Source organism: Physeter macrocephalus, chromosome 15 (assembly GCF_002837175.3).
Source record: "Physeter macrocephalus isolate SW-GA chromosome 15, ASM283717v5, whole genome shotgun sequence".
Classification (NCBI taxonomy): domain Eukaryota; kingdom Metazoa; phylum Chordata; class Mammalia; order Artiodactyla; family Physeteridae; genus Physeter; species Physeter macrocephalus.
The window spans coordinates 79,584,269-79,609,316 of record NC_041228.1 but is presented as its reverse complement, the minus strand read 5'-3'; the positions used below and the strand labels follow the sequence as shown (position 1 = coordinate 79,609,316).

Sequence of the window (25,048 nt, the reverse complement as noted above, 5' to 3'; positions counted from 1 at the left end):
ATAATGTGCGTCTATGTAGGATCAGCAGTTGTAACAAATGTGCCGCCCGGTGGGGGGACGCTAATAGCGGGCGGAGGCACACAGGCTGTAGGTATCCGGGCAGGAGGTCGGCAGCAAGCCTCTGTGTCCTGTCCACTCAATGATGCCGTGAACCTAAAACCGCTCTAAGAAATAAAGTCTATTTAAAACAAGAAAAAATAACGTACAATACAATGCTCAAAATTTAAAGAATAAAATGTTGCCGTGCAGCACAGGCTTCACGTATTGGGTGTGTTTTCACACGTGGCTTAAAAAAGTTTATGCAACTCAAAACCCGCAGTGAGATATCACCTCACACTTGTTATAATGGCTAAAATCAAAAGATAAGAGGTAAGTATTGATGGGGGTGTGGAGAACAGGGAACCCTCCTGCACTGTTTGTTGGTGGGAATGTGAACGGGTGCAGCCTCTGTGGTAGACAGTATGGAGGCTCCTCAGAAAAGCTCAAAATAGAGCTACCATGTGATCCAGCAATGCCACATCTGGGTATATTTTCAAAGGAAATCAAAACAGGATCTTGAAGAGATATCTGCCCTCCATATCATTGTGGTGTTGTTTACAATGGCCAAGATATTGAAACAAACTGTGAATAGATGAATGGATAAAGGAGATGTGAGGGATTCTCCCTTCCAGTGCCCCTTTTGTTTGGGGGTAGCCATTAGGGTGCATTCTGCAGAATTGGAAGTTTTCTGGGTATCATCCGCAACCCGAAAACATTTCATCTTCCTATGTAGGAAGATGGTCGCAATACCGGCTGCGAGATGGAGAAAGCTGGCCCGTCAATGGGTCTCTAAATTATAACACCGTTATTTTATTACCCAGATTCTATTTTTATTTCCTGGGAATTGTTATTGGGCTTTGCTGGTGACACTTTGCAGTTTGAATTTTTAAAATATTGCTTATCTTGGTTACTGAGTGTTTTTGGTGCATTCAAATCGAGTGCCTCGTTTGCCTTTTGCCCTGGTTCTTATTTTACATTTTTATTTGTCAATTTATACCTCAATAAAGTTGAAAAAATAGGCAAGTCTTCGAAATATTTATCTGAAAAGTGTGCGATACATGGTTGGCAGTTCGCTTGTCACCTCGTAGGTACAGGATATGATTCTCTTTTAATTCTACTTGTTTCTAGAATATTCTACTTGAGATATCCTTATGCCTATGTTGCTCATTTGTTTCTTGTTTTAAAATAGGATTAAGTGATACAGTTTTTCTTTAGAGTTATTATTTGCTGTGACAAGTGTAGGATGAATTTTCTGAAAATGCATTATGTCTCCTCAACCATATAAGCATTTCACAGGAGTCAAGGTAATGATGAGAAACAGCAAGTGCCTTTTGGTCTTTCTGCAGAACTGAGAACAACCCTTTTCCTTGGCATAGAAAGTGCTCAGGTCGATCTTTGGCCTGGAGAACAAGCATGAAGAAATAGCCCTTACAGATCCAATAATCCCATTTTTATTAGGTACATCCTCAGCTCATTTCTCCAAGCTACACTCAGTTCAAACTAATAAAATTGTATTTAAAGATAATTCTTGAAAAATATCAGTATATCATTCTTAATATTTCGGCTTCCAGCAAATTATAGAGGTGGGAAGAGGCAGCAAACTCAAATTTCACAGTCTTAGGAAGCTCAACCATTTCCTTCTCGTGATTATGTGCACCGCTTTAATCTCTTTTTTCCTCTTTCCAATGCAGAGGAGTCATAAACACAGGGAAACTGTGAGTTTTATCAGATTAAATTGAAATGAAAGACTGACTTAATTGAGAAATAATATAATGATTAAGTGGATATAATTCATAACTAAAATTTTATATCATTGCAATGGCCCCAGAATGACAGGGCGATTTAACCCTGTCGTTCGTTGGAAGACTTTCTTCCTATAAAACTCACAAAACTCTATTATTTTTAAGATGAGTTTGTTATAAAACCATTATTAATAATACACAGTGTATGCTATTTTAAAAACGGGATTTTATAAAATATAATACATGTATAGAAATTTCATAAAACATAGATGTACAGCTTGATGATTCAAAAGCCAAACCCCTGTGTAACCACAATCTGGGTCAAGAAAAGTGGGTTGTTCCAGCTTAGATTCTGTCTCCCCCTCTGTATTCTTCCCTATGCACAACTGGCTTGCAGGCTTCTTGAGTAACTACTCTCCTGACCGTTTGTCTTCTTTACTGAAGTACTTCTTATTACAACCAAGAATGCATTCCAAAACACAACTATAGTTTATCTTAATCAAATCATATATATATATATTTGATATAGGTTTTATATATATGTGTGTGTATATATATATATGATTGTATATCTCCTTCTTTTATTCAACACTGTGTTCTGTGAGGTTCACTTCCGTTGTTCCATGTCACTATAACGTACTCATTTTCCTTGCTGTATACTGTTCCTTTGTGATATCACAATTTGTTACTATATTCATCTACAGAATGTATCGGAGGGTACATGGTTTATCTTAAGCCATTTGTACGTGGCTGGGACTAAGAATAATGTTACAAGGAGCATCCTTGCCATGTGCCTCGGGGCACAGGTATACACACTGGGTTGAGTTTATATTAGAAGTGAAGGATCAAAGCCTCACCAGCTGTCAGAAATGCATAATGGTTTAAAACTGTGATGGTTTCAGGTCTTACATTTAAGCATCTAATTCATTTTGAACTGATTTTTTATACTGTGTAAGACAAAGGTCCAGTTTCATTCTTCTGCAGGTGGATATTAAGTTTTCCCAACACCATTTACTGAAGAGACTATCCATCCCCCATTGTGTGTTCTTGGCACCTTTGTCAAAGATCTGTGGACCATATATGTATGCATGGGTTTATTTCTGTATTTCCTACTCTGTTCCATTGGTCTACATCTGCTTTTAGGCCAGTATCTTACTCCTTTGATTACTGCTATTTTGTAATACATTTTAAAATCAGCACATGCAATGCCTCTAGGTTGTTCTTCTTCCTCAGTATTGATGTGGCTATTCAGGGTCTTTTGTGGTACCCTGTGAATTTTAGGACGATCTTCCTACTTCTGTAAAGAAAGCCGTATGGATTTTGATAGGGATTGCATTGCATTGGTAGGTCACTTTGGATATTATGGATATCTTAAAATACTAATTCTTCCAGTTCATGAACACAGATGTCTTTCTATTTATCTGTATCTTTAATTCCCTTCGTTAATGCTTTATAATTTTCAGTGTACAAGTCTTTCACCTCTTTGGTTAAGTTTATTCCTAAGTGTTTTATCCTCTTGTTGTTATTGTGAATGAGATTGTTTTCTTAATTTCATTCAAAGACCTGTGAATGAACTCCTTCAAATAAAGTTTAAAATAGCTAAAGGGAAGAAAATTAAGGACCAATGTGCAAACCTAGACAGTAATGGAATAACTAAATTTAAAAAGAAATGAAAGCAAGGAAAAACTTTGAATCACATCTTAAAGCAGGTAAAATGTTGCCAAAGTTTAAAAATAGCATTTCTATGTTTTTTTCCATTTCATTACCTAGTGTGGTCCATATATTTGTCATAAAAGATCTTGGCAAATGTTTTGAATAATCTGCTCAGTATTGTGTTTCTTTGAGGATTAAATCTGCTTTTGAAGGAAAAAGAAAAAAAGCAACTGTTTCGCTACAATATGATAGCAAGGTAGAGTAGACCATGTCTACTGGGTCTAGGGTTAATAGTCATTAATATCCACAAAGTTGCCTTTATGTTGCAAACAGGGGCCAGTGCAACACGTTTATTTAACATTTTTGCTTCTTCCTGTCTAACTGCTACTTTTATTATCCAGATTATACAGCTGTCCCTTGGTACCTGCAGAGGACTGTCTCCAAAACCAAAACCTGCAGATGCTCAAGTGCCACAAAGCCTTCTCCCATATCCGCGGGTTCCAATTTGCAGATTCAAACAACCGCGGAGTGTGTGCTGTGTTTACAATCCGCAGCTGGTTGAATCCGTCAGTGCGGAAACCTTAGATACTCAGGGCCGAATGTAATATATTAATTGTCACCATAAAATAAGACATTCACACTTTCCAAAGCAAAAGAACCTCAACCTAATTGTTGCTGAGGCAACAAACAGCACAATACACATGTACAATCTGCTTCCGAATAATTTTATATGTGATTCTGAGCTAATGGTAACACAACATTTAACCGCATTAACCTCCCTGTAATATTTCTCAGGTTGAGGGCGACTTACGTGTAAAGAGGAAGATGTTTTGTTGGGGGTTTTTTTCCCCATGGAAAGCAAACACGAAGTTAGACTAGTGATATACTGTAAGTCAAAATATTTCTCTTCTCTGAATATATTTGTCAGTTGAAAGAAAGCAGTGCCCACTTGCTGCGACTTTCAGACTTAATCCATCAATATAAATATAGATACATAACATTATCCTAAATTTGGGTTAGCCCTATTAAATCATGAAAAAAATAATAATTTTAAATTATTATTATTAATTTAAAATTAATAATTATAGGCTGGTTGTTGTTATCATTTTATACCTTCAAGTTTATGTTCCATGATATTCTGGCTTTCATTCTTTCTCTTGAGAAATCAGCTATCAACGTTAATTGTTGGTTCCGTGAAGGTAACATGTTTGTTTCTCGATAAACATTGATGGAAACATTATAAAATCTTATGAGTGGTTCACACGCATTTATTGAAGGTCAATCTGGTTAATATACTTTTTGCATCAATTAAACTGATACTTTTATGAGAAAATTAAAATACCACAAAAGATACAAAAAAACCACATAAGCCACCTGAAATGAGGCTTTTTTGGCAGGTAATCATGTTCCGTTTCCTTGCAGATTGTCTACATGGGCTGGTGTGAAACACGGGAACAAGACCCCCTTCAGGACCGCATGTACTCGCCGACGTTCCTAGCCCTGAGGGGCTCGTGTCTTTATAAGTTTCTGGCACCTCCAGTAAGTGTTTCTGTTCAACATTCCTTATTTTTCCCGTATTGTCACAACAGGGTGACATCGGCTTAACAATAACAACTGATATATTACCAATATATTTTGAAAATAGAAAACAGTCCAAATGCTTCTGAGAATTTCTTGCTAAAGATATATGTTCTGGCATTAAACATTGGCTTTATAATCCTTGAAAAACCTAGAAGCCATTTCTGTTTCGACATTTATGACAGGCTGAATGTGTTTATCTACATGGCACAGGTCTGCCTAAGTCAAATCAATGGTGTTTGTGATAATCTGTTACATCCCATATCTCGTGTATTAAATATGTATGGCGATCTACTGCACCTAAGGTCTTGCTTTTGGAAACATGCACTTTACACAACAGTAGGTTCTCAATGAATATTTATTGACTATAAATATTTAATGCCAGACCACTCACTTACAGGTCTAATACTACATAGGGTCTTGGCATGATCAGGTTAGACTTGCTGTAATTTCGAATATCTATGTCTACACAAAGTTCAAATCACCCGGAAGACAGGGGAAAAAAACATAAATATTTATACCTTTTACATTATTCCTACTCTGAATAATTTCTTATGACTGGACAGACTAATACTTGTTTCAGACACAAACAAGTGAAACAGCTTCACTGTGGTGTTTGGTGTTTCACTATGTTCGGAACATGGACTGACTTCCTGAAGTAAGTTATATCTTTCTCAAAAATCAAAGCCAGCGTTGATATGGTGTCTAGCATTCTGCGCGTGTAACAGGTGGTAAATGGAGAAAAAACTATTACATGTGTGAAATATGAACACTTAGTATTTTCCATTTACAGTTACCCAAAATATTGGCTATATTCCCCCTATAAAAACATTAATCCCACCCCCAAAAAACAACACTTAGTATTTATGTAAAGAGAATGCACACACTACTTAAAACACATCAAGACACTGAGCAAAGGTAAATTGTTGCTTCTAATATAAAACATCTGCTGAAAGAGGCAGAGAAATGGTGTGAAACTTAGGAGAAAGGAAACAGAAACATTGTTGAAGGTCAAGGACGTCTAGGAGGAGAACCTCACAACTTAGACACAGCCTAGTGCATGTGTGAAGCTTCATGTGTCCACCACAGCGTATAATAAAGAGAAAAGCAGGGGCCATCTTTCTAAAACAAATGATGTATTAGTTTCTCATCTTTTCAAGGTGACCACGTGGGACTGGACCCGAGCAGAGAAAACGTTTTCAGTTTATGAGATTATGTGCAAGGTTCTCAAGGTAGGACCAGCAAGCAGTGATGATCGTAATGCCTTTTCCTCGGCCAGGAGGGGTTCTGGGCTAATAGGTAGTTCATGAAAACAAGTGATGCATGGATATGAAGGAAAATGCAAGGTAAAGACAAAGAAAAGGAAAACACGTATGAGGAAAGGTAGAGTGAAGAGAAATGCTCGGCTTCGATAATTCTGAAGCACATTCCGAGGTTCCTCCATCTGGGGGGGCAGTGGAGACAGGAGGAAGCTTGTCAGGGGTCCCTTGAGGACGAAGTAGAAGGTCAACTGGAAATAGTCTGAGTTTAAACCTCAATTATTACCCTAGTCCTATTTGCTGTGTAAAATACAGGAGAGAAAGATTTGGATAAGACTTGGAATTAGAAAATTTAAAGGTATGTTTAAATCCCATGGTTAGGTTGTGTCTCTGGGTGTGGGAACGAATATGTAATTGTCATAAATCAATTAAATTTCTGTGCGGCACACAGGATTGTTGCAATGGAAAGTCATTGAGAATTCTGTAAAATTCCAAACAGTTTTTGTGGCCATTTTTAAGAATCAAAATGGGAATGATTTATAAAACCTAAATAATAATCTCGTTCCTTTCCAATCTGCGGTCTGTAGGGTTGGAAGTACTACAGATTGATATTAAATCCTAGTTAAGGTTGACCTTGTTTGTGTAACCAAGGAGAACTAAGTTCCTTGTGTTTTACGTCAGTTATTTCTCTTCCAGTTAAAGAATCAGTGGAGTAGAAAATGCTGGAACATTTACAACATAATGAATAGAATCAAAAGTGTCTGAAGGCAGAGAGACAAAGAAAATATGATTACCTCCAAAGTGTTCGTAATTCTTTCTTCCGTCCAGAGGAATCCTAGATTAAAGCTGACATTCACAAGAGCACAAGAGCTAAATTAAAACAGAGGTCATTGCTTGCACCCCGCCGTGGATGGTTTTGGTTCTCTTGTGGGGCTAACGGTGGTAGAAAAACTCTGATACCCTTGAGTTTATTGTCAGCAAAGCAGTTCTGGCAACTCCTAAAAGATGTGCCAGCATCTGAAGAAAAGGAGATCATACCCAGCTCCGAAGTGACTACCAAAATAGCTAATGAGATAGCTTTCTAATGGAATTTTATTTTTTTACCAAAAAAAGAACTAGTGAAATTAAAAAGAAAGAATGAAAGAGATAAAGGAAAAAAGGAAGGAAAGAAGGGGGGGGGTTAGAAAGAAAAGATAAAGAAACCCAGAAATTAACTACCCTAACAATTTATTTGTCCACACCCTATCCATACATTAATATAAATTTTTCATAATAGTAATCCACCCTGCATTTCTATATTGTTGTTTAGTCTTAAATTATTTCCAAGTAGCTACCTTGGTCTTTATTTTGAACTTTCAAAAATAATGCAGTCTATAAGGACAAGTTTAAAGGAGAGAATAAGAATTATGCCCGGCTCCATATAAACACTCATTATTTTATTTCTCTTTTTTAAAATTATTTGTGCAAAGTTAGAATTTGGTTTGAATCTGCTTTTTAATACAATATGGCTTGAGATTTTTATGTCAGTTAATATTCTTCAAAAAATATGACTTATTGTTTAATTTTATCTATCTGATCATTTGGCCATATTTTTTGGCCAGTACCTGAGTTTTGCCATTTAGATACCTCCGCATTTGTTCTATCACACATATCACAACCGTCATTCTTTGATTTATCTAACAGATAATTGTTGAGTGTTGCTACTTATCAGGTTATCGGCTAAGCACTGAATAGCTGGAGACAAACGCAGAAAAAGCCCTGCTTTCACTGAGCTTACATTTTTCTTAGGGTGACACACGTTTGGTTAAAGAGGCCAAAAAAACAAAAAACAAAAAACCCAGAGCTTCCCTGGTGGCGCAGTGGTTGAGAGTCCGCCTGCCGATGCAGGGGACGCGGGTTCGCGCCCCGGTCCGGGAGGATCCCACGTGCCGCGGAGCGGCTGGGCCCGTGAGCCACGGCCGCTGAGCCTGCGCGTCCGGAGCCTGTGCTCCGCAACGGGAGAGGCCACGGCGGTGAGAGGCCCGCGGACCGCAAAAAAAAAAAAAAAAAAAAAAAGATGTGTCTCTGCATTTTCCGAACATATTTGTTGCCCTTTTTATTTTTTAAATAACAGTTTTTCTTAGAAGGTTTATTGATTGTTTTACATTTTATACCTCATTTTAAAATGATTCCAGTTCTTGGTTTTTTAATGTATTGCTTTAAAATGTGTAATCACTTCCTAAAATCCAAGCTTCTTAAAATATGTTTTAATTTGTTTCCTCCAATAATAGAACTAAATTTCCCTGATTTTTTTAGAGTGTTCACCGACTGTAAACTCAAGGAGTCTTGCTGCTCTTGGTGAGGACCTAGGTTCCCCGACTGAGTTCGGTCTGTTGGAAACCCCAGAGGCAGATCAAAGCAAAAGTGACTTTGTCCAGAACACCCAGCCCCCTATTCACAGCCTGCTTCCTTTCTTAATGAAATACAATGACCATCATTGATAAAAATGTGATTTTATCTTTTATTTTTGTTATCTTAATAACATTTTCTCGCATTTATTAATATGCTAGCATGTACCCACTCTTCTGTTAGAGCTCCATAAATGCACAACTGTTACATAAAATACTTATTTCTGTTTTTCCAAAACATCTTTCAAGTCCCAGAGTGCTAGTTACTTATATCTTTCTTTTTTTTAATTATTATTTATTTATTTAGTTGCACCAGGTCTTAGTTGCGGCAGGTGGGCTCCTTAGTTGCAGCTCACTGTCTCCTTAGTTGTGGTAGGTGAGCTCCTTAGTTGCGGCATGCATGTGGGATCTAGTTCCCTGACCAGGGATCGAACCTGGGCCCCCTGCATTGGGAGCACGGAGTCTTATCCACTGTGCCACCAGGGAAGTCCCCCTATATCTCATTTTTTTAAATTTGTTTTATTGACCTATTTACACTCTTGAAAGCTCAAAGGCATCATTACTTTTCTTTTCATTCTGGAAGTTCTCACCATTTCCCTTTGTCCTTATATAGTGACACACACATCCGTATCATTCTTACATTATTATTTTTTCCTTAAGTTATACCATTTGCATTACATTTTCTATGTCAGGTGTGAACAAAACACTGATTTGTCAAGTGTTTTAAATAATTGTACATGATTTCTGTGACTGATCTGATGATTCCTCGAATGTTTGTTTGTCCTTTTAGTTATAAAAAGTACAGCCTTAGAGTGTTTTCATGAAGCTTCCAAAGCAATTCAAGGTCCTTATTTCAAGCAAACAAATATCTCTTAGGAAAAGGATGTGGTAATAAAAGGATTCAGTCACTTCTTCTCATGAAGGATTTAATGCACAAAAGATATTTAATCTTGCTTTCCAAATAAACCAAAATCCTCTGTCTTTCTCGATATCTAATTGTCTAGGGAGCATTCCTTCCCCATGTAAGTGGGTCTAAGAACAAGATATTTATGAATTATTACAACTTCATGTTGCAGAATTCCCTTCCCCTTCATTCTGAGTTAGAAGCACAGCCTGACTATCATTCTGAAAATAAGCACTGGGGAGGAATGCTTTTTAAAATCCTAATATTTTAATATACTCCAGTAATTTTAATAAAATATGACAGGATAACTATGTTAGGAAAACCTTCCTAGCATATTCTAAATAAAAATGTATATAACACATAAGATATGAATAAATTGAATATTTTTGAAGCATTTAAAATAAGTAACAACTTATCTCTATATGAATTTTCTGGTTAGTAAAATTTTGTGTGGGCAGTTAGTAGAACATAGCCTTTGTGTAGGAGAAAGCTAGAAAATTAGTTTTGTTGCCCAAATCAATTTGGTGCCAATCTCAAGGATTCATCCCTTAAGAAGAGGATTACTTGTAATCCTCTACTCAGTTTAAGTTCCTTCCTTCAGGTCTATTTTAAGTTTTTCCATAATCTTTTTAGACTTAATACTTTTGGATTTCTGTTCACAGAAAGTTTCTGCCTTGCAAACTTCCTATTGTATGAAATCTTAAAACTGTTTGACCTTCCAAAAGTTTATATTACTGTTTTTAAAAGTGAAAATACAGTTTTAATATTGAAGATGTGGTACACGTATCAATGGAATATTACTCAGCCATGAAAAGGAATAGACACAGATGTAGAGAACAAACGTATGGACACCGAGGGGGGAAAGTGGTTGGGGGATGGTGGTGGGATGAACTGGGAGACTGGGAGTGACATGTATACACTGATGTGTATAAAGTGGATGACTAATAAGAGCCTGCTGTATAAAAAAATAAATAAGAATTTTAAAACACTGAAGGAAACCAGGTGTCAGACCCTTGAAGAAAAGTGTCGAAATCTCCTTCAAACTGGTCTAGAATACCTTATCTATTTATTTATTTATTTATTTTATTTTTTGGCTGCATTGGGTCTTTGTTGCGGTGCGCGGGCTTCTCGTTACGGTGGCTTCTCTTGTTGCAGAGCATGGGCTCTAGGCACACGGGCTCAGTAGTTGTGGCACGTGGGCTCAGTAGTTGTGGCTCGCGGGCTCTAGAGCACAGGCTCAGTAGTTGTGGCGCACGGGCTTAGTTGCTCCACGGCATGTGGGATCTTCCCGGACCAGGGCTCGAACCCGTGTCCCCGGCAGGCAGATTCTTAACGACTGTGCCACCAGCGAAGTCCCTTTTTTTTTTAATGATGCAGTGGCATAGAGAGTTTGCAGTACCAGTTTTCAATCACATCACTTTGTTTTTATTAATAATAACTATACTTTTGCTGTTACACATTACTTTATCAAGAAAAATATTGTTCTTGTTATCTCGCTAGTTGTTTCTTTAGAATGCCATCAACTTCTATGGTTGAGAGTGTTTCTTACAGAAGCTCAGCAGCACGCACCGAGCACTGTCCACCCCGTGTTACTCATCCTTTGCATGTTTTAAAGAGTTGAATGGATCAGGCGTATTGCTCACCACCCCAAAAGTGAAGATTAGAGGAACTCTAGGTGACAACTCCTCGAGTGCTGTGTAGAAGTTGCTCGTAAGGACCCCACTTTCTGGAACCTTGCTGCTCTGTCCTACCAGCCTGTCATGGTTGCACTGAGTATGTCAAGACACACTGTTAGAGATGGACTTTGGAGCGGGTTAGGTTTTCTCGTTGTTTAATACATACACGAACCTGATTTATTAAATTTAACTTATGTGATTAGATTTCATTACTCGTTTTTTCCGCTTTCAGTTTGGCAGCTTTAAAATTGTTATATCTCATCTGTGAGGAAAAGAGTCTCTCTGGCTCTGAAATATCCAAAATATTTTCAATTAACATATATTTTTCTAAATAACAGAATTCGAACAGTTAAATTTTACATTTGGGATTACATCTATCAATCAGTTGGATCTTGACAAAATCAACTGTGTTCCTAATTTTTTTAAAAAACTATTTATTGAGAAAATTCTTCATCGAGTTTCAATTTGTTATGGCCAACAAAATATCATTGAGAGGAAAATAATGCACTCCTGTGAGACGTTTTCTTTTCCGAGGATATATGTAGCTATAGTTACAGAGGTGTGTGTGTGTGTGTGTGTGTGTGTGTGTGTGTGTGTGTGTGTACTGGAATGTAATTTGGCCCTGGAGTCTGATCCAATCCAGTTTTTTAGTAATAGTCAATATTAGTGATGGTGATATTGTGATTACTAATGATACTGTGTGATATTAGTGATTAATGGAGCACTTAATACACATGTCACTTTTCTAAGCAATATATAAATATATCAACTAATTTCATCTTTACAAGAACTTCAGGCAGGTATATCATCCTCTGTTAAGAAATACCTGCACTGATTCTAGGAGAAACAGAAATAAGAGGTAAAAGTGACATCTGAACTTGGGCTGAGTGACTCCCAGATGATTTGATCTGAATCACTAGGGCCAAGCAGCTTCTAAAATACGGACCAACACACCCAAGACTTATTTCCCTCTTCAGGCAAAGGAAGATTATAGCCTATTTTCATGGATTATTGTAAAGATTAATTTAGAGACTGTATCGGAGGAATATGCTTTATGTTTTCTCTGAAATTTGCCATTATGTCCGCTTATATCAGGGATTCCCGTTTCCCAGGGAAAAGGAGAACGTTTAAAGTTTTATTCCTTCTTTTCCCAGATGAGGCAACTAAATTCCTCCAAAATGAATTGACTTACCTTATACAGAGTGTTCACTTGGATTGATTGTAATTGATTTTTTAATATCTAAAATGCCTTGAGTTTTCTTTTAAATTAATTTAAAAATAATAGTTGTAAATATTTATTTCAGTTACTTTTTTCAGAAGTTGAAATTTTTACTTTTCAGATCGTGAGATTTACCTGTGAATATATGAGTAATAATTTAAAGGCCAGGTGATTTTGAAAATAGTTACTCTGGCAGGTATTCAGTGACATTTTACTAGAGAAGTAATTTTAATATCTTGGTATCTGCCATAGCTATAAAAATGGAAATACTGACATTCATGTATATTACCTTCAGCTACTTTTGATGTATTTCTACGTAGCACGAAAAAGTCAAAGTTATGTAATTATTGAGTTAATATAATTTAAAATGCAAGCTGTTTTTCCACATTGGTCATATTGGCTGAATAAGACATAAATATCCTTTTCATTCTGTGATGTATGGAATCAGGTTTATAGTATTCTGAGTCATTTCCCCAACTTTCTCTTTTACAATTTTTCCTCAATTCCTAGCTGCATTCTTTTTACCTTTGAACATCTCTGAAGTTGCTACACATACAGATGTGTGAACACATTAGTTGAAAACTTCTAGTAAGACCAAGAAATTGCCATGTCAGAGTCTTTTTGACTTAATGAAATGCAGTTACCTAAGTAAGGTAAATGTGTATTTTTTAAAAAGCAATAAAATTTCTGAAACATGTTAGACACAGTTTTCTCATATCTCATGGAGAAGAATATTCCCATGATAGTTTAAGGGTTATAGAAATCAACTCAATATAAGATACAATGCTTATAAAGCTCTTTAAATTTGCAAATACATTAATAAGTATTGCTTAATTTCATCATCTTCCACAGCTCTGTAAGGAAAAAGAGAAATTGTGTGCTATCCATCTGTACAGTAAGGAACTGAATCTCAAGCATTCAGTGCTTTGGTAGTTACCTTGCTAGTAAGAGTGGAAGCCAGAAATCCTAATTTCTATCTTATGGACATGCCTCAGAGTCAGTTCAAAGAAGAAGTGTTTCCGTTATAGACTCTGAGGCCTGGAAATTGTCTGCTCTGACCATTTGAGTGAGGAATTAGTGCTGTCATAGAGTGTAATCTTTGTCACTGCAGCATCCCCGCCACCCACTGGTCAGCACTGATCCAGGTGTGGCCCTGTCAGAGTAGCACTGGTGTGTGCCAGCCTGTGTAACTCCAGATTTTCATCAGGACAGTGACCTGCTGGACCGGCGGAAACACTGCTTCACCGTGCAGTCCGAGTCTGGGGAGGACCTCTACTTCTCCGTGGAGTTAGACTCTGACCTCGCCCAGTGGGAAAGAGCCTTCCAAACGGCAACCTTTCTGGAAGTGGAACGGATACAGGTGAGAGTCTGTGGAATTGTAGGACCTGTGACCCCCAAAGATGCATGACCACTCCCCTAGAATTCTAATATAAATTCAAAGGAGCATAAAAGTGCAGTTCTGTGAGTCCTGACCTTCTCAAATGTTCAGTAATTAGCCATTGTTATTAAATGAAGCGCAACACGGCTCTGAAAAACGTTTTAATTTTTCTACAATTTGATCTTTCTAGGCTATTTCCTACCACTCATCAAAAGCATATTTCTAACTTTAATTAGAATCTGCTCCCCCTTAAACCTAAAGTAGAAAATGCTCTTATTTTAATTAATCGTTTACAAAGCCATTTCCTGGTCTCTGATCACAGCCGCCTAACTTCCAGCCTGAACGACTTCATTCACTCACAAGGCTCTTTCTTGCTAGAAAGCCTTCTCTTCATCTCTACCCTTCAAAACCCCACAGGGAATTTGAAGCTTTTTTCAGAGGTCACATCATCCAGGACAATTTTGCTAATCCCCAGCCAGCCCTGCCCTTTGCCCCCATTGCCCCTTCCGCAGGAATCCTGTTCAGACTCGCCCCTGCCGAGCACAGTCTCTCTCATGTGTTTCCTTAGGTCTCCCCGTGCTCTGCTTGTGCTGGAGCGACGCGTGCTTGCCATCCCCACACTGAGTTGTGGGTTTCCAGGGATTATTTTATTCCTCTTCCGACCGAAGTATAGTGCATTTTGTACATCATGAGTAATCGGCAGATGTTCGTTAAACTTTATCTCTTAACTGTGAAGTTATATCTAGACCAAATGTCATAAACCTGTAGCCTGTACAATTCACAGGACCGTGGACGGGAACAGGCCCTGCAGCTGACCCCTAACTGACCCTTAACAGAGACCAGGGGCAAAACTGAACAGTTGTGATGCACTTGAGTCATAGAGCCAGGGCCTAAATAGACACACGGACACAATTTTGAAAACAAATGTGTGATGATGACGGTACAGCATTATGATCCCAGGATTCTCGCCTGTAACGGGGGACTTGGATGCATAGCTGCTCAGTTATGTTGAACTGACATGTGACATGTATTAACTGCTTTCTTCTGACTACAGATTTCTATATTCAACCCATCAGGTCACACCAGTATGACGTAACAATCAGGGGAAGGGAACAGGAGAAGACTTATTTTCACTTTTTTCATTGCTTAATTGACACTTTCTCATATTCTGCCTCTCTGCATTACCTAAAAATGTGAAAGTAAACGTTGTTTCAATAATTTAGCTGCATAGAACCTCAATGCGGTAAATAGATATTTTAATATCAAAGTAGAAAGATGAAAAATACCTTAAATATTATTTTATTCCAAGTATCAACACTTAAGACCATTTTAAAGCATTGTATAAAGTTGTACAGGAGTTGACGTTTTTGTTATTTATTTTGATAGTTTGGGGTTTTCCTAACTATCATTTCCCTAGACTATCACACTTCACTTGGAAACAAATACATGGCGATTTCTACCTGCTGGTTTCAATTTAAAATTTCATCTTAAGTCTCCTGATGTTTAGAAGTGAGTTAGAGATGAAATTACGTTGTTTCACTGTATTTTACTATTTTTTTAGATCTGGACCTCACATTCTCTACACTGATGTCCTGAGCAATGCATTTCTTTGTACTAGCGCCTTACGTACTCACAATACAAATTTGAGATGCATATGATAAGTGGAAAGAAAAATATTTAATGTCTGTTTAGCTTTTGGTTGTTTTATAGATTTTATGATTTCCCCTTGTTTACGCTACCAGAAATCAGTAATCAATGACTGAACGCTGTGGTTCTGTTATTTTCAAATTTCAAAGATGCGACTATATTTACATGAAAAAGTTTGTGGTTTACTTCTATGTTCTTAATATTTCCACTTCCACTAAAGTTGGTAAAGAAATAAAGAGAGGACATACTCCTATTGTGAAACAGGCATAAAACTAGGAAATTAGTAAACTGACTAATACAATAAAAATTAATACATTAATCTATTTTTATTTTGAAATTAATTTTCATTAACAGGACTGCACCCTAACATTTTCTAGCTTCTAATCTATTCCTTTATGTATTTAAATATTTTCTGATCTCTAATGTACTTAATATTGATATAAATATATATTTACTTAAAGGATAATTCACTGAAAGCAAGTATTTCTAAACATCCTACGTTGTCATTTCAATTAACACCTTCAAATCTAGCCATACTTCCCAGGGTGACAGTAGAAAATGTAAAATGTACATTGAAGCAGAAATATGACGATTTGCATGAATTACCTCTTACATTCGCCCAGTATTCAAGGTACCAGAGTTAAGCCTAATTAATTTACTGTAGTTTTAGTACCTTTATTTGTCCAATTTCTGAACAATTTTCCAAGAGTAAGTGAATAATACTGGTAAGGGACATATAGTTGTTTTTTACACTAATTCAATATGAATTAATACAACCCTTTTAAAATAAGACTTTCTGTGAAGAAGTGTATCCCATTCAAAAATTGATTTCTTTTAATGTTATTATTTCAGACTCTTTCATTGTGCTTTATCCAGCTGTAGACCCTCAGCTGTCATCCAAAGGGCATGTAAAAAATCATTTTATGTGTGAAGTATCTTCAAATATTGTGTAATAATATATAAAATTGTGCAAAATAATATATAATAATTATATATAATATATAATAATGGTGCAAAAATCCTTCAAGTGTTTCTAGCTTGAAATTCCCTAAAAAGGATAATTTTTTTGCTTTTTTCTAGCTATAATTCAATTTTATTATAAAATAAACATAGAAATTAAATAATAAATCAAACATTTCAGTGTTAAAACATACAAATATACTCATTACATATGTTTATTAAGACTATAAATCATAGAATAAAACTTCAGTGGGTCTCAAGTTATATCGTATCTGTTTCAATTTAATGATTATTGAAGCAATGTAATTTAATTCATAATTCTGTTCTTAATGAGATAAATTGTAATGTTCCATACTGAAGGTGTTTGCACCTGACATGTATTTTTTAAATAATGTTCCTTGAAAATAGCAAGCAATTATGTCTAAATTGGAGAAAATGAGATGGCCTTGGATATTCCTTAAGTTGATAGTAGTTTTAATAAAGTGGTAATGGGTGGGTACAAACATGGAAGGTAAGGTGTTCATGTATTAAATAAAATTACACCCACAAATAAACTTACAAGGCCCATTAAGTTTGCTTTCTAATCTGCTTTTTTGAAAAACTTAACTCCAAATGAATAATCTGGCCTGGTTATAACTTTCCAGTGCAAATTGGGCTTAAACACATGAATATAGCTTTTTGGTGGAGGCAACGTGATGCATTTAGCCATCGTTAGTCAGAATGAGATTCACTTAATGTACTTCTATACACAGTATTATAAACACAAATATGACATAAGGATTGGTATCGAACATCTGCTTGAGATAGGTTTCTCTCTTTCGCCCTCTCCCTCCCTCTCTCTCCCCTTTGTGAATTACAAATGTTTTTCTTGGGACTTCCCTGGCGGTCCAGTGGTTAAGATTTCACTGTCCAATGCAGTGGGTGTGGGTTCGATCTCTTGTTGGGGAGCTAAGATCCCACATGCCTCTCGGCCAAAAAACCAGAACATAAAACAGAAGCAATATTGTAACAAATTCAACAAAGGCTTTAAAAATGGTCCACATCAAAAAAGTCTTTAAAAAAAAGGTTTTTTTCTTGATTTGAATATCCCACTCCAGTTTGCAATTAAATGCAAATAAAACTGGCCTATGGACATAAAAATGCATTGTTTCATATAAGCCCCAAGTGTGTATTTCTCATCTGTTATTGTTGTATTTCAGCATCTATATTTTACTAGTTTTCCCAAACTATTTATATAAGTAAAATTGTAATTTAATCTGATCTCAGTGTGAACAATCATTAATTATTGATTTCGAAGAATCAATAGGCTTACACAAATAATAGGAAGGGTAAATGTCTCTAGGGCATAACTTGTACCACACTGATGAACATATAGAGACTCTTAAGGTCAAGACGTTTCTTGTATTTCTTGCTCTGATTATTAAATCTGTTTGAGTGCCTGAGAGCTCTCTTTTTAATAATATCAATGAAATTGATATGCCAGGAATTTAAGTAATACCTTAATCTTTAATAATTCACTTTTTGCTTAATAAAAGTGCAGTGATATTTAGCTACAGAATATGACAACTTAACATAATCTTGCCTACACCTAAACACGTGTATACAGTTTTATTGCCAAGATAGGGAAGGGAGTCAGTGTGACACAAGGTAAAGACAAGGTCACCAGGGCAGGATTGGAAACTCAGCCCTGCAACCCCCCGGGCAGGTCAACAACCTCTCAGCCTGTGTTTTGTTGACATTAGGATGTTGACGACACCAGGTTCCTTATACAGTTATTGCTGAAATAAAGTTAGCTGTGGTATAAGGAACTTATCACAGGGGTTGTGACACAGTCTGATATATGTGGACTATTAACCCTGACATTGGGTCAGTCACATGAAAGTAACAGTTTTTTTGTTCTGCCCAGTGCAAGACATATGCGTGTGTGCTGGAAAGTCACCTGATGGGGCTCACGATCGACTTCAGCATGGGCTTCATCTGCTTTGACGCTGCGACCAAGGTACGGTGCGTGGTGAGCGCGAGGGTGCGCGGCCTGGGTCCTAATCAAAGACGACTGGAGTCGCTTCCGCCTCCTGTCAGCACTCTGACTGCTTATCAGGTGTTGCATTTGAGGTCCTCGTTTTTATTCATAGGAGATAAATTGTGCCTTAATATGTTTATAGAAAAACAAGAGATTGAATTTTAATAAAACATGTGTTGCCAGAAAAAGTTATAACTATAAAAAGTGTATATATATATATATGTGTGTACTATATATACATATATGTCTATATATTATATATATATATATATATTCTCTTTTACTAAATGTATGGCCTCATAATGAAGGGAAATTTTCTTCTCTCAAAACAATTTTTTAGAAGTGTTCCTTTATTATTTTCCTGTGTCAGCATCTCCAATATCAAAATGAGGAAACATATTTTTTAGTTGTATAGGTAATATGTTAGATTTATAGGATGGGGGAATTTCAGGGTTGGGAGGCCCCGAGCCAGGGAGTGTAACCTTGTGAACACTTGCCTGTACTGTCTGATTGGGCGCCTTTTCCACAAAGGATGTGTCCCTGGGAGTGACACACATCGAATGGTGACAGGCACTTCTCAGCCAGTCATGTCTAAAAAGTCTGAAAGCTCAGTTGACCCCTACCCAGCCTTAGCCTCCTTCCACTGCTGCACCCCCTGACACAGGGCTCTGGTAGGAAGGCATCCTTCCCCCGTCCCCTTCCCCCGCAGATGAGGACATCAGTTCCTTAGACCCAGCCCACTTTCTCCTTATCAAAGTATGACCTGAGAAGTAAACTGATAGATTCCTTCTCACTATTTAAGGAGTAATGAGTAATCCCTTACTGGGAAACTTATACTTTACCTAGAAGTTAAGCCGTGTACAGGATTTTCAAAATCAAATGCAAATAAAATGAGGGCAGAGGGCACAGAGAGCGGGAGGGTGTTGATCCTGGGAAAGACTGGCGTCTAATGGGCCAGCCCAGCGGGGACCAGCCAAGTGGGACGTGGGCTGGTGTTCGGAGATCTTATGATTTTTCATGACTCTGCAATCGAGATTGTCACCCAAAAGCTCACATTATCTAAGGGTGGCCAATGTTTCTTTATATTTCGACACTGGGAAGTTAAGTCCCACACACATGGGTCAGATTTGACGTGCAGTGCATTGCCTTTGGTGATGCCAAAGAAGACTTTTCTAGTTACGGAATTTCAGGTGCCTGTGGCTCTTTTAATGAGCCTCACGTGAGACTGCCCTAAACCTGTCCTATGACAAAGATGTTCTTTGGAATAAAATACTCATTCAGAGCTTTCCTCACTAATGTGTCAAAGTATGATGCTGCAGTACAAATATAATTCCCATAACTAAAAGTATTGATTTTCTGACATTATATTCCTTTAACCTGCATATGTGCATTAATTAATTATACCTATTAATAGATTTCCAATGTAAACAGATACCTCAGCGGCAACATTTGTAAATAAATATTTACTGAATACTCTATTGAGAGACTTGGGGGGATATATATGTCAGTCTTGGGAACTCAAGACAGGCTTTTCAGAAAATGAGACACCAAGGATGAGATTACCCAGACAAGTACCTGTAAGTGAGGAAGGAAGTTGAATTTGAGGTCAGAGGAGATGGAGATCAAGTATGGGAGTAACTGAGACCCAGATTATGAAAGGAGTCCTGTTAAGGTATTGGGATGCGATCCTAAGAGTACCCTGGGCGCCTTTGAGACATAGGAAGGAAACGATCAGATGTGTGTTTGACAAAACAAAAGGTTGAGAGAAACTGGGAGAACCCCAGATCCTAGTTGTGAACATCTGTCCTCCACCTGGCATCTCCACTCTGCTACCTGCCTGAGAGAACGCTTCTCGTGCCTGGGAAGATGGAATGAGCACATGATTACAGACTGAGGGTGAAAGTACGCACAGGGTGCACAGAAGCCGTGACTGAAAGGCAAGGTACTAGGGGAGGATGGAGAGAGACAGCCCTGGAGGGAAGCTCCACGTGGCTGGGCCACGCGATCAGGGTCCAGGGCTTGTTGGACCTAACTCTGATTTGTCCTGTGGAAAGATCACCCTAGCCGACATGTACAGACTCCGTTGACTGGGTAGAGGCAAGACTGAATTAATGGACATTTCTGTTTCCCCTCAGTAATTTAGAAGAATAACTTTCAAACTTTTTTTTTACCATGAAATTTTCAAAACACAAAAAATAAAGAAGGGTTTTTCATCTGTATCAAAACAAGGATGAAGGCATCAGAGCCCCTCTTTGGACCTCCCCTTCACTCATCATGCAGCAGCCCGGGGGGGGACGTCCACTTCCAGGGCCCAGTACATCCGTGCAACCGCCCACTACAGGGTTACACCTTGGGTCTTAAACGTGGGTAAAAGTAAAAGACAGCATCACTCATGTTATTACTCTTTCCGAGGTAGAAACTCTGGGACTACTAATTCCCCAAAATTGTTCTTGTCTGATAGTTTTTAAAAAAATGTTCTAATACTTGAATTTGAGAAATGCTAGGATAGAATACTTAAAAGGCTTCTTTTCTTCAGGGTATCTAAGAGCTAGTGTTAACACAGCATATTAAAAATATTTTTGAAATCATGATTGGCTAAAAGAGCTATGAAGATAATAAATATGAAGTAAAAATGTAACATTTTTAAGAATTATCCCTGTCGTAGGTTAGAAGCTACTATAATGATTTTATGTTTTCTTCTTGTCCCCATTACTAACTTTCATTAAATATAAATTGAAAACATTATCTGGGGGAAATTTGTAAAACCCATGCATATTCATGGTGGCCTGAATTTTAGGAACTTACATTCTGTGCAGTGAGAGATAATGTCACCCTATCTGAAATCACTCCCCTCTTGTTTTCTAGATTTTTTTTTCTAAAAAAATAGTGGACATCTGTTCCCAAATAACTGTGCTTAGAATCAAATTAATTGTTAACATATTGAAATTTGTGATTCATGAAACATCTTAATCTTCATAATCCATTCACATCTTTAAGTGAACGTTAATTTTTACAGTGTTTCAAGGTAAAATTGGAAAGGAAATTACTATGGCTTATATTCCTACTTTTCATTTTTGAGAGTCTTTTCTGTGGCTTGGATAAGTTGAGGGACACTAATTTTGAGGATCTTTGATCTACTGTTTTTGCCAAGGACGTATGACCTTCATGTACACACACAGTTCACAATATGTTTAATTTGACTTTTTCTAAAATGCATTTATATAGTTACAACATAATCATAATATAAATTCCATGGGTTAAACTTCTAAAAATAGAATTAGACCTTCATTTTTTACTTATGTTTTTTATTCAATAATATTTCAACTCTTTCCTGTCAAAGGTAGTTGTTAAAAATCCAAAAGGAAAATTCGAGAATATAAAAATGAATATTTTCTTGATACCTCTCCTACATAAGTAGCACTCAACACATGTGTCTTTCCCTCCAGTCCTCCTGGGTCTCTGCTTCATAGAGGTCCCTGATCTCACAGCGCCTGGAGGAGAGGATGGACACAAACGGGGTCATCTGAGGTTTACTGGTTCTTAGCAAAGGGAGTTTTTCGGGGTGGCCTGGAAGCGTGTAACTAGGGGAAGGAGCCCTGGGCGGTACTCAGAGGAAACTGCCCATCTCCTCGGAATCCGTAATCACCGTCGGCCGACCAGGCAGCGGGTGACAGTGCTGGCAGGGCCAGGAGCGGGGCCATGTTCAGAATGAAGCAGGCAGCACCGGATAGCAGGGGCCTTGGTCTTCGTGGCCGATGCGGCCGCAGCATTGCTGGGTGACACACAGTGACGACCCCTCCCTGCCTTAGAGCAGGAAGTACTTACTGCTCGCATGGCTGGTTCCCTCAAGCATCCTCCACCTGTGGAGCCAGGAGGTCAGCCCAGCACGTCCTTTTCTTGCCGGTGACACAGGCAGGACAGAGCAAGCCTTACCTGCAGTCCTTCTTCATGTGCCCCTGCTGCTAGGACATCTGCAGTCTCCCACTGGTCACAGCAGGTCACATGGCTGAGGCCACACCAAGTCAGAGGGCAGAGCGCCCGGTCCACGGTGGCAGAGCACAGATCTGGGGTGATGAACCCAGGGCTGACACGCCACAGTGCCGAGGGCCACCAAAGCCGCCAAGATCTGATGGCAGAAGCGTGATGCCGTCGGTGATGGCTTTGGCGCCTTGGGGAGGACGCTTCGGAGGGGAGAAGAGTGGAGGAGGGGAGGGGAGGTTATTGGGCGTGTGGCTTAGACCTGGGAGCTCGCAGAGCTATAGGGGCCTGAGTAACAATGAGGATGAGGTGCCCTTAGCAGGGCTTGGAGAGGAGGGAACACATATGACACCGGAGCTTCTGACCTGAGCAGCTCTGGGGAATTGTTCTCCTGAAAGTAGCCACAGAGACGTCACTGGGTAGTTACTCTGTTTGAGGATCGGGCTCACTTCTCTAATACTGTGTGTCTCACAGTAGTTCAGAGACTTTTCTAAGTTTCTTGGAAAACCCATTCCAGTGGCGTGTGCTCTAGCACAGGACCCAGATGTTATAAACAGACAACGTATATCGTGGCCTTCAATGCCCGGGTGCGTTTCTGGCAGCTGGGCCCCGCACCACGCAGCCTCAGGACGGCCACTCCCCTGGGACACTTCTTGGTCTGGAGCACAAACAAATTTCTGGCAGGCAGGTGTCACCAGGTAACCGAGATAGGAAATTATTCCATGTTCACTGGGTAAACAGAATTTAGGCTCCACTGGGACCCCCGACATGGGACCCGTCCTCTGCAGACCACTCAGGCCCCGGACATACAGGGGCCCTCACCCACCTTGAGTGACTCAGACTCTCCTCTTCAACCGCTTTTTAACCAAATCAGGATGATTCGACACAGAAAGACCATGCATCCCAGGGTAATTTGTTATATGTTGCTAATTTAATGAACATAATAGTTTTCAAGTGATGCCTTTTACATGTGAGTCAATTTCTAGAAAAATAGATTTCTTTGAATTGGGGAATTTTTTTCTCATACTTAGGGGGAAAAGGAAAATGATTGAGTAATAAAGTTCATAATTAAATTTTAGAAATCAAATAGTCAACGTGAAGAATTGGCACTGCCTCAAAAATAAAATGTGCAGGAGCTTATGTGTTAATTTAGCAGTTATTTAATAAACTGCTTAATCTCTGTCAGTGGAGCAGCCTTCAGACAACCTGGAGGAGAATAAAGCAGTGATGGCTTATTATGTTGTACAGGTATATTGACTTAGGTGTAGCTATCCCAGTAAACTCATTTCCTTTCCTCTCCCCTGAGCTGGCAAAGATGTGTGCATATGTTAAAAAGAAATCACTACAAAAGAGCTGATTTCTATAGAGAATCGATAATATGAATTACATGTGTGGCTGAATTTTATCACGTTACCAGAAAAAAGCAACAACAATAAACAAAACAAAAACAAAACCCTAAGGATCCAAGAAATTTATACGAGAAAAACTACATTTTCTTGCCAGTCTTTAGTACACAGACAGCATGTAAAGTTTCTCCAAATAAAATTAGTATGTTACGAATAACAAATATAGCACACCTCATCCAGCAGTGTGTGGAAACATGTTAGTACCTCTTTTTCCACATGTATTTTGGTTATTCTAAACTTTACATAGATATGATTACAAGAAGTACTCTGTATAATCAACCCACCAGGTTGATGGGTTTAAGCTATTACAAAATAACACACAAGGTCTGCATTTTAGAAACACTTTTCTTCTGGCTATTTTTTTGTTTCCTGTTTGAGAGATTCCAAATAAATTGTCAAAGTGAACATCTGTATACCCCTCTGTGAATGTTCCATATATCTGATGAAAATGTTTATACATATAGACATATCATCTAGGGATAGTGTAGAGTCCATTTGGGGGGAATAAATTTAAATGAAATATGTTTGATCAGGATGAAATATGTTTGATCGGGAAGTTTCATCCAGTCTTTAGGCACCTGGCCTGAAGATGGTAAGTTTCGGTTCTGTTAACTGGAGCTCAGACGCGCGCCTGGATCCCTCGGGCTGCGTCCTGGGCACATCTCAGCACAGGGTCCGCCCCGGAGCTGGTCGTCTTCCTGATCCTGACTTCTCTGCGTTCCTCTCTCCGTTATCAGAAGGAATCTGAATTGTGTTCTATACCCGGGCCTCTTCCCCAACAGCTGCCCTTGAGTAAATCTGGAAGGTGCACCCTATAACCGAAGCAGGGCAACCCCCTCTCATCTGGTTGCTGCAGCATCGGCCAAACCTGCTTCTCGAAGTAAATATTTATTGCAGACACTCTTCCTATGCATCGTCTACGTGCAGACACGGGGAACACAGAAAAGGGTACACTCCCTTCTCTCAAGATGTCCACAGTCTAGTGAAAGAGACACGTCTGGAACCGGGGGCTTTCAGGAAGTCTGGGAGGAGCCAAAGCATTGCAAAGACATAGAAACCTGCCCTTCTGTCCCTGTTCCCAGCCGCTGCCAGATTAATGACGCTTCTAAAACGTAAATTCGGCCATGTCATCAGTCTCCCTTGTTACATTACTTTAGTGGCTTCCTACTGCCTTTATGACGACATCTGTCAACACAGGATGG

At 38.5% G+C, this 25,048-nt stretch overlaps 1 protein-coding gene across 2 annotated transcripts in view; it reads left to right on the top strand.

The window, feature by feature from the left end:
• The window catches only part of SNTG1 (syntrophin gamma 1), a 191,938-nt gene that overhangs the window by 141,816 nt on the left and 25,074 nt on the right, over positions 1 to 25,048 (top strand). For both annotated transcript variants that reach the window (XM_024127073.2, XM_024127072.2), the window contains exons 12-15: positions 4,857 to 4,973; positions 6,173 to 6,244; positions 13,665 to 13,817; positions 18,349 to 18,441. In XM_024127073.2, coding sequence (XP_023982841.1) covers positions 4,857 to 4,973; positions 6,173 to 6,244; positions 13,665 to 13,817; positions 18,349 to 18,441 — 435 coding nt within the window. The remainder of the gene's footprint in view (positions 1 to 4,856; positions 4,974 to 6,172; positions 6,245 to 13,664; positions 13,818 to 18,348; positions 18,442 to 25,048) is intronic.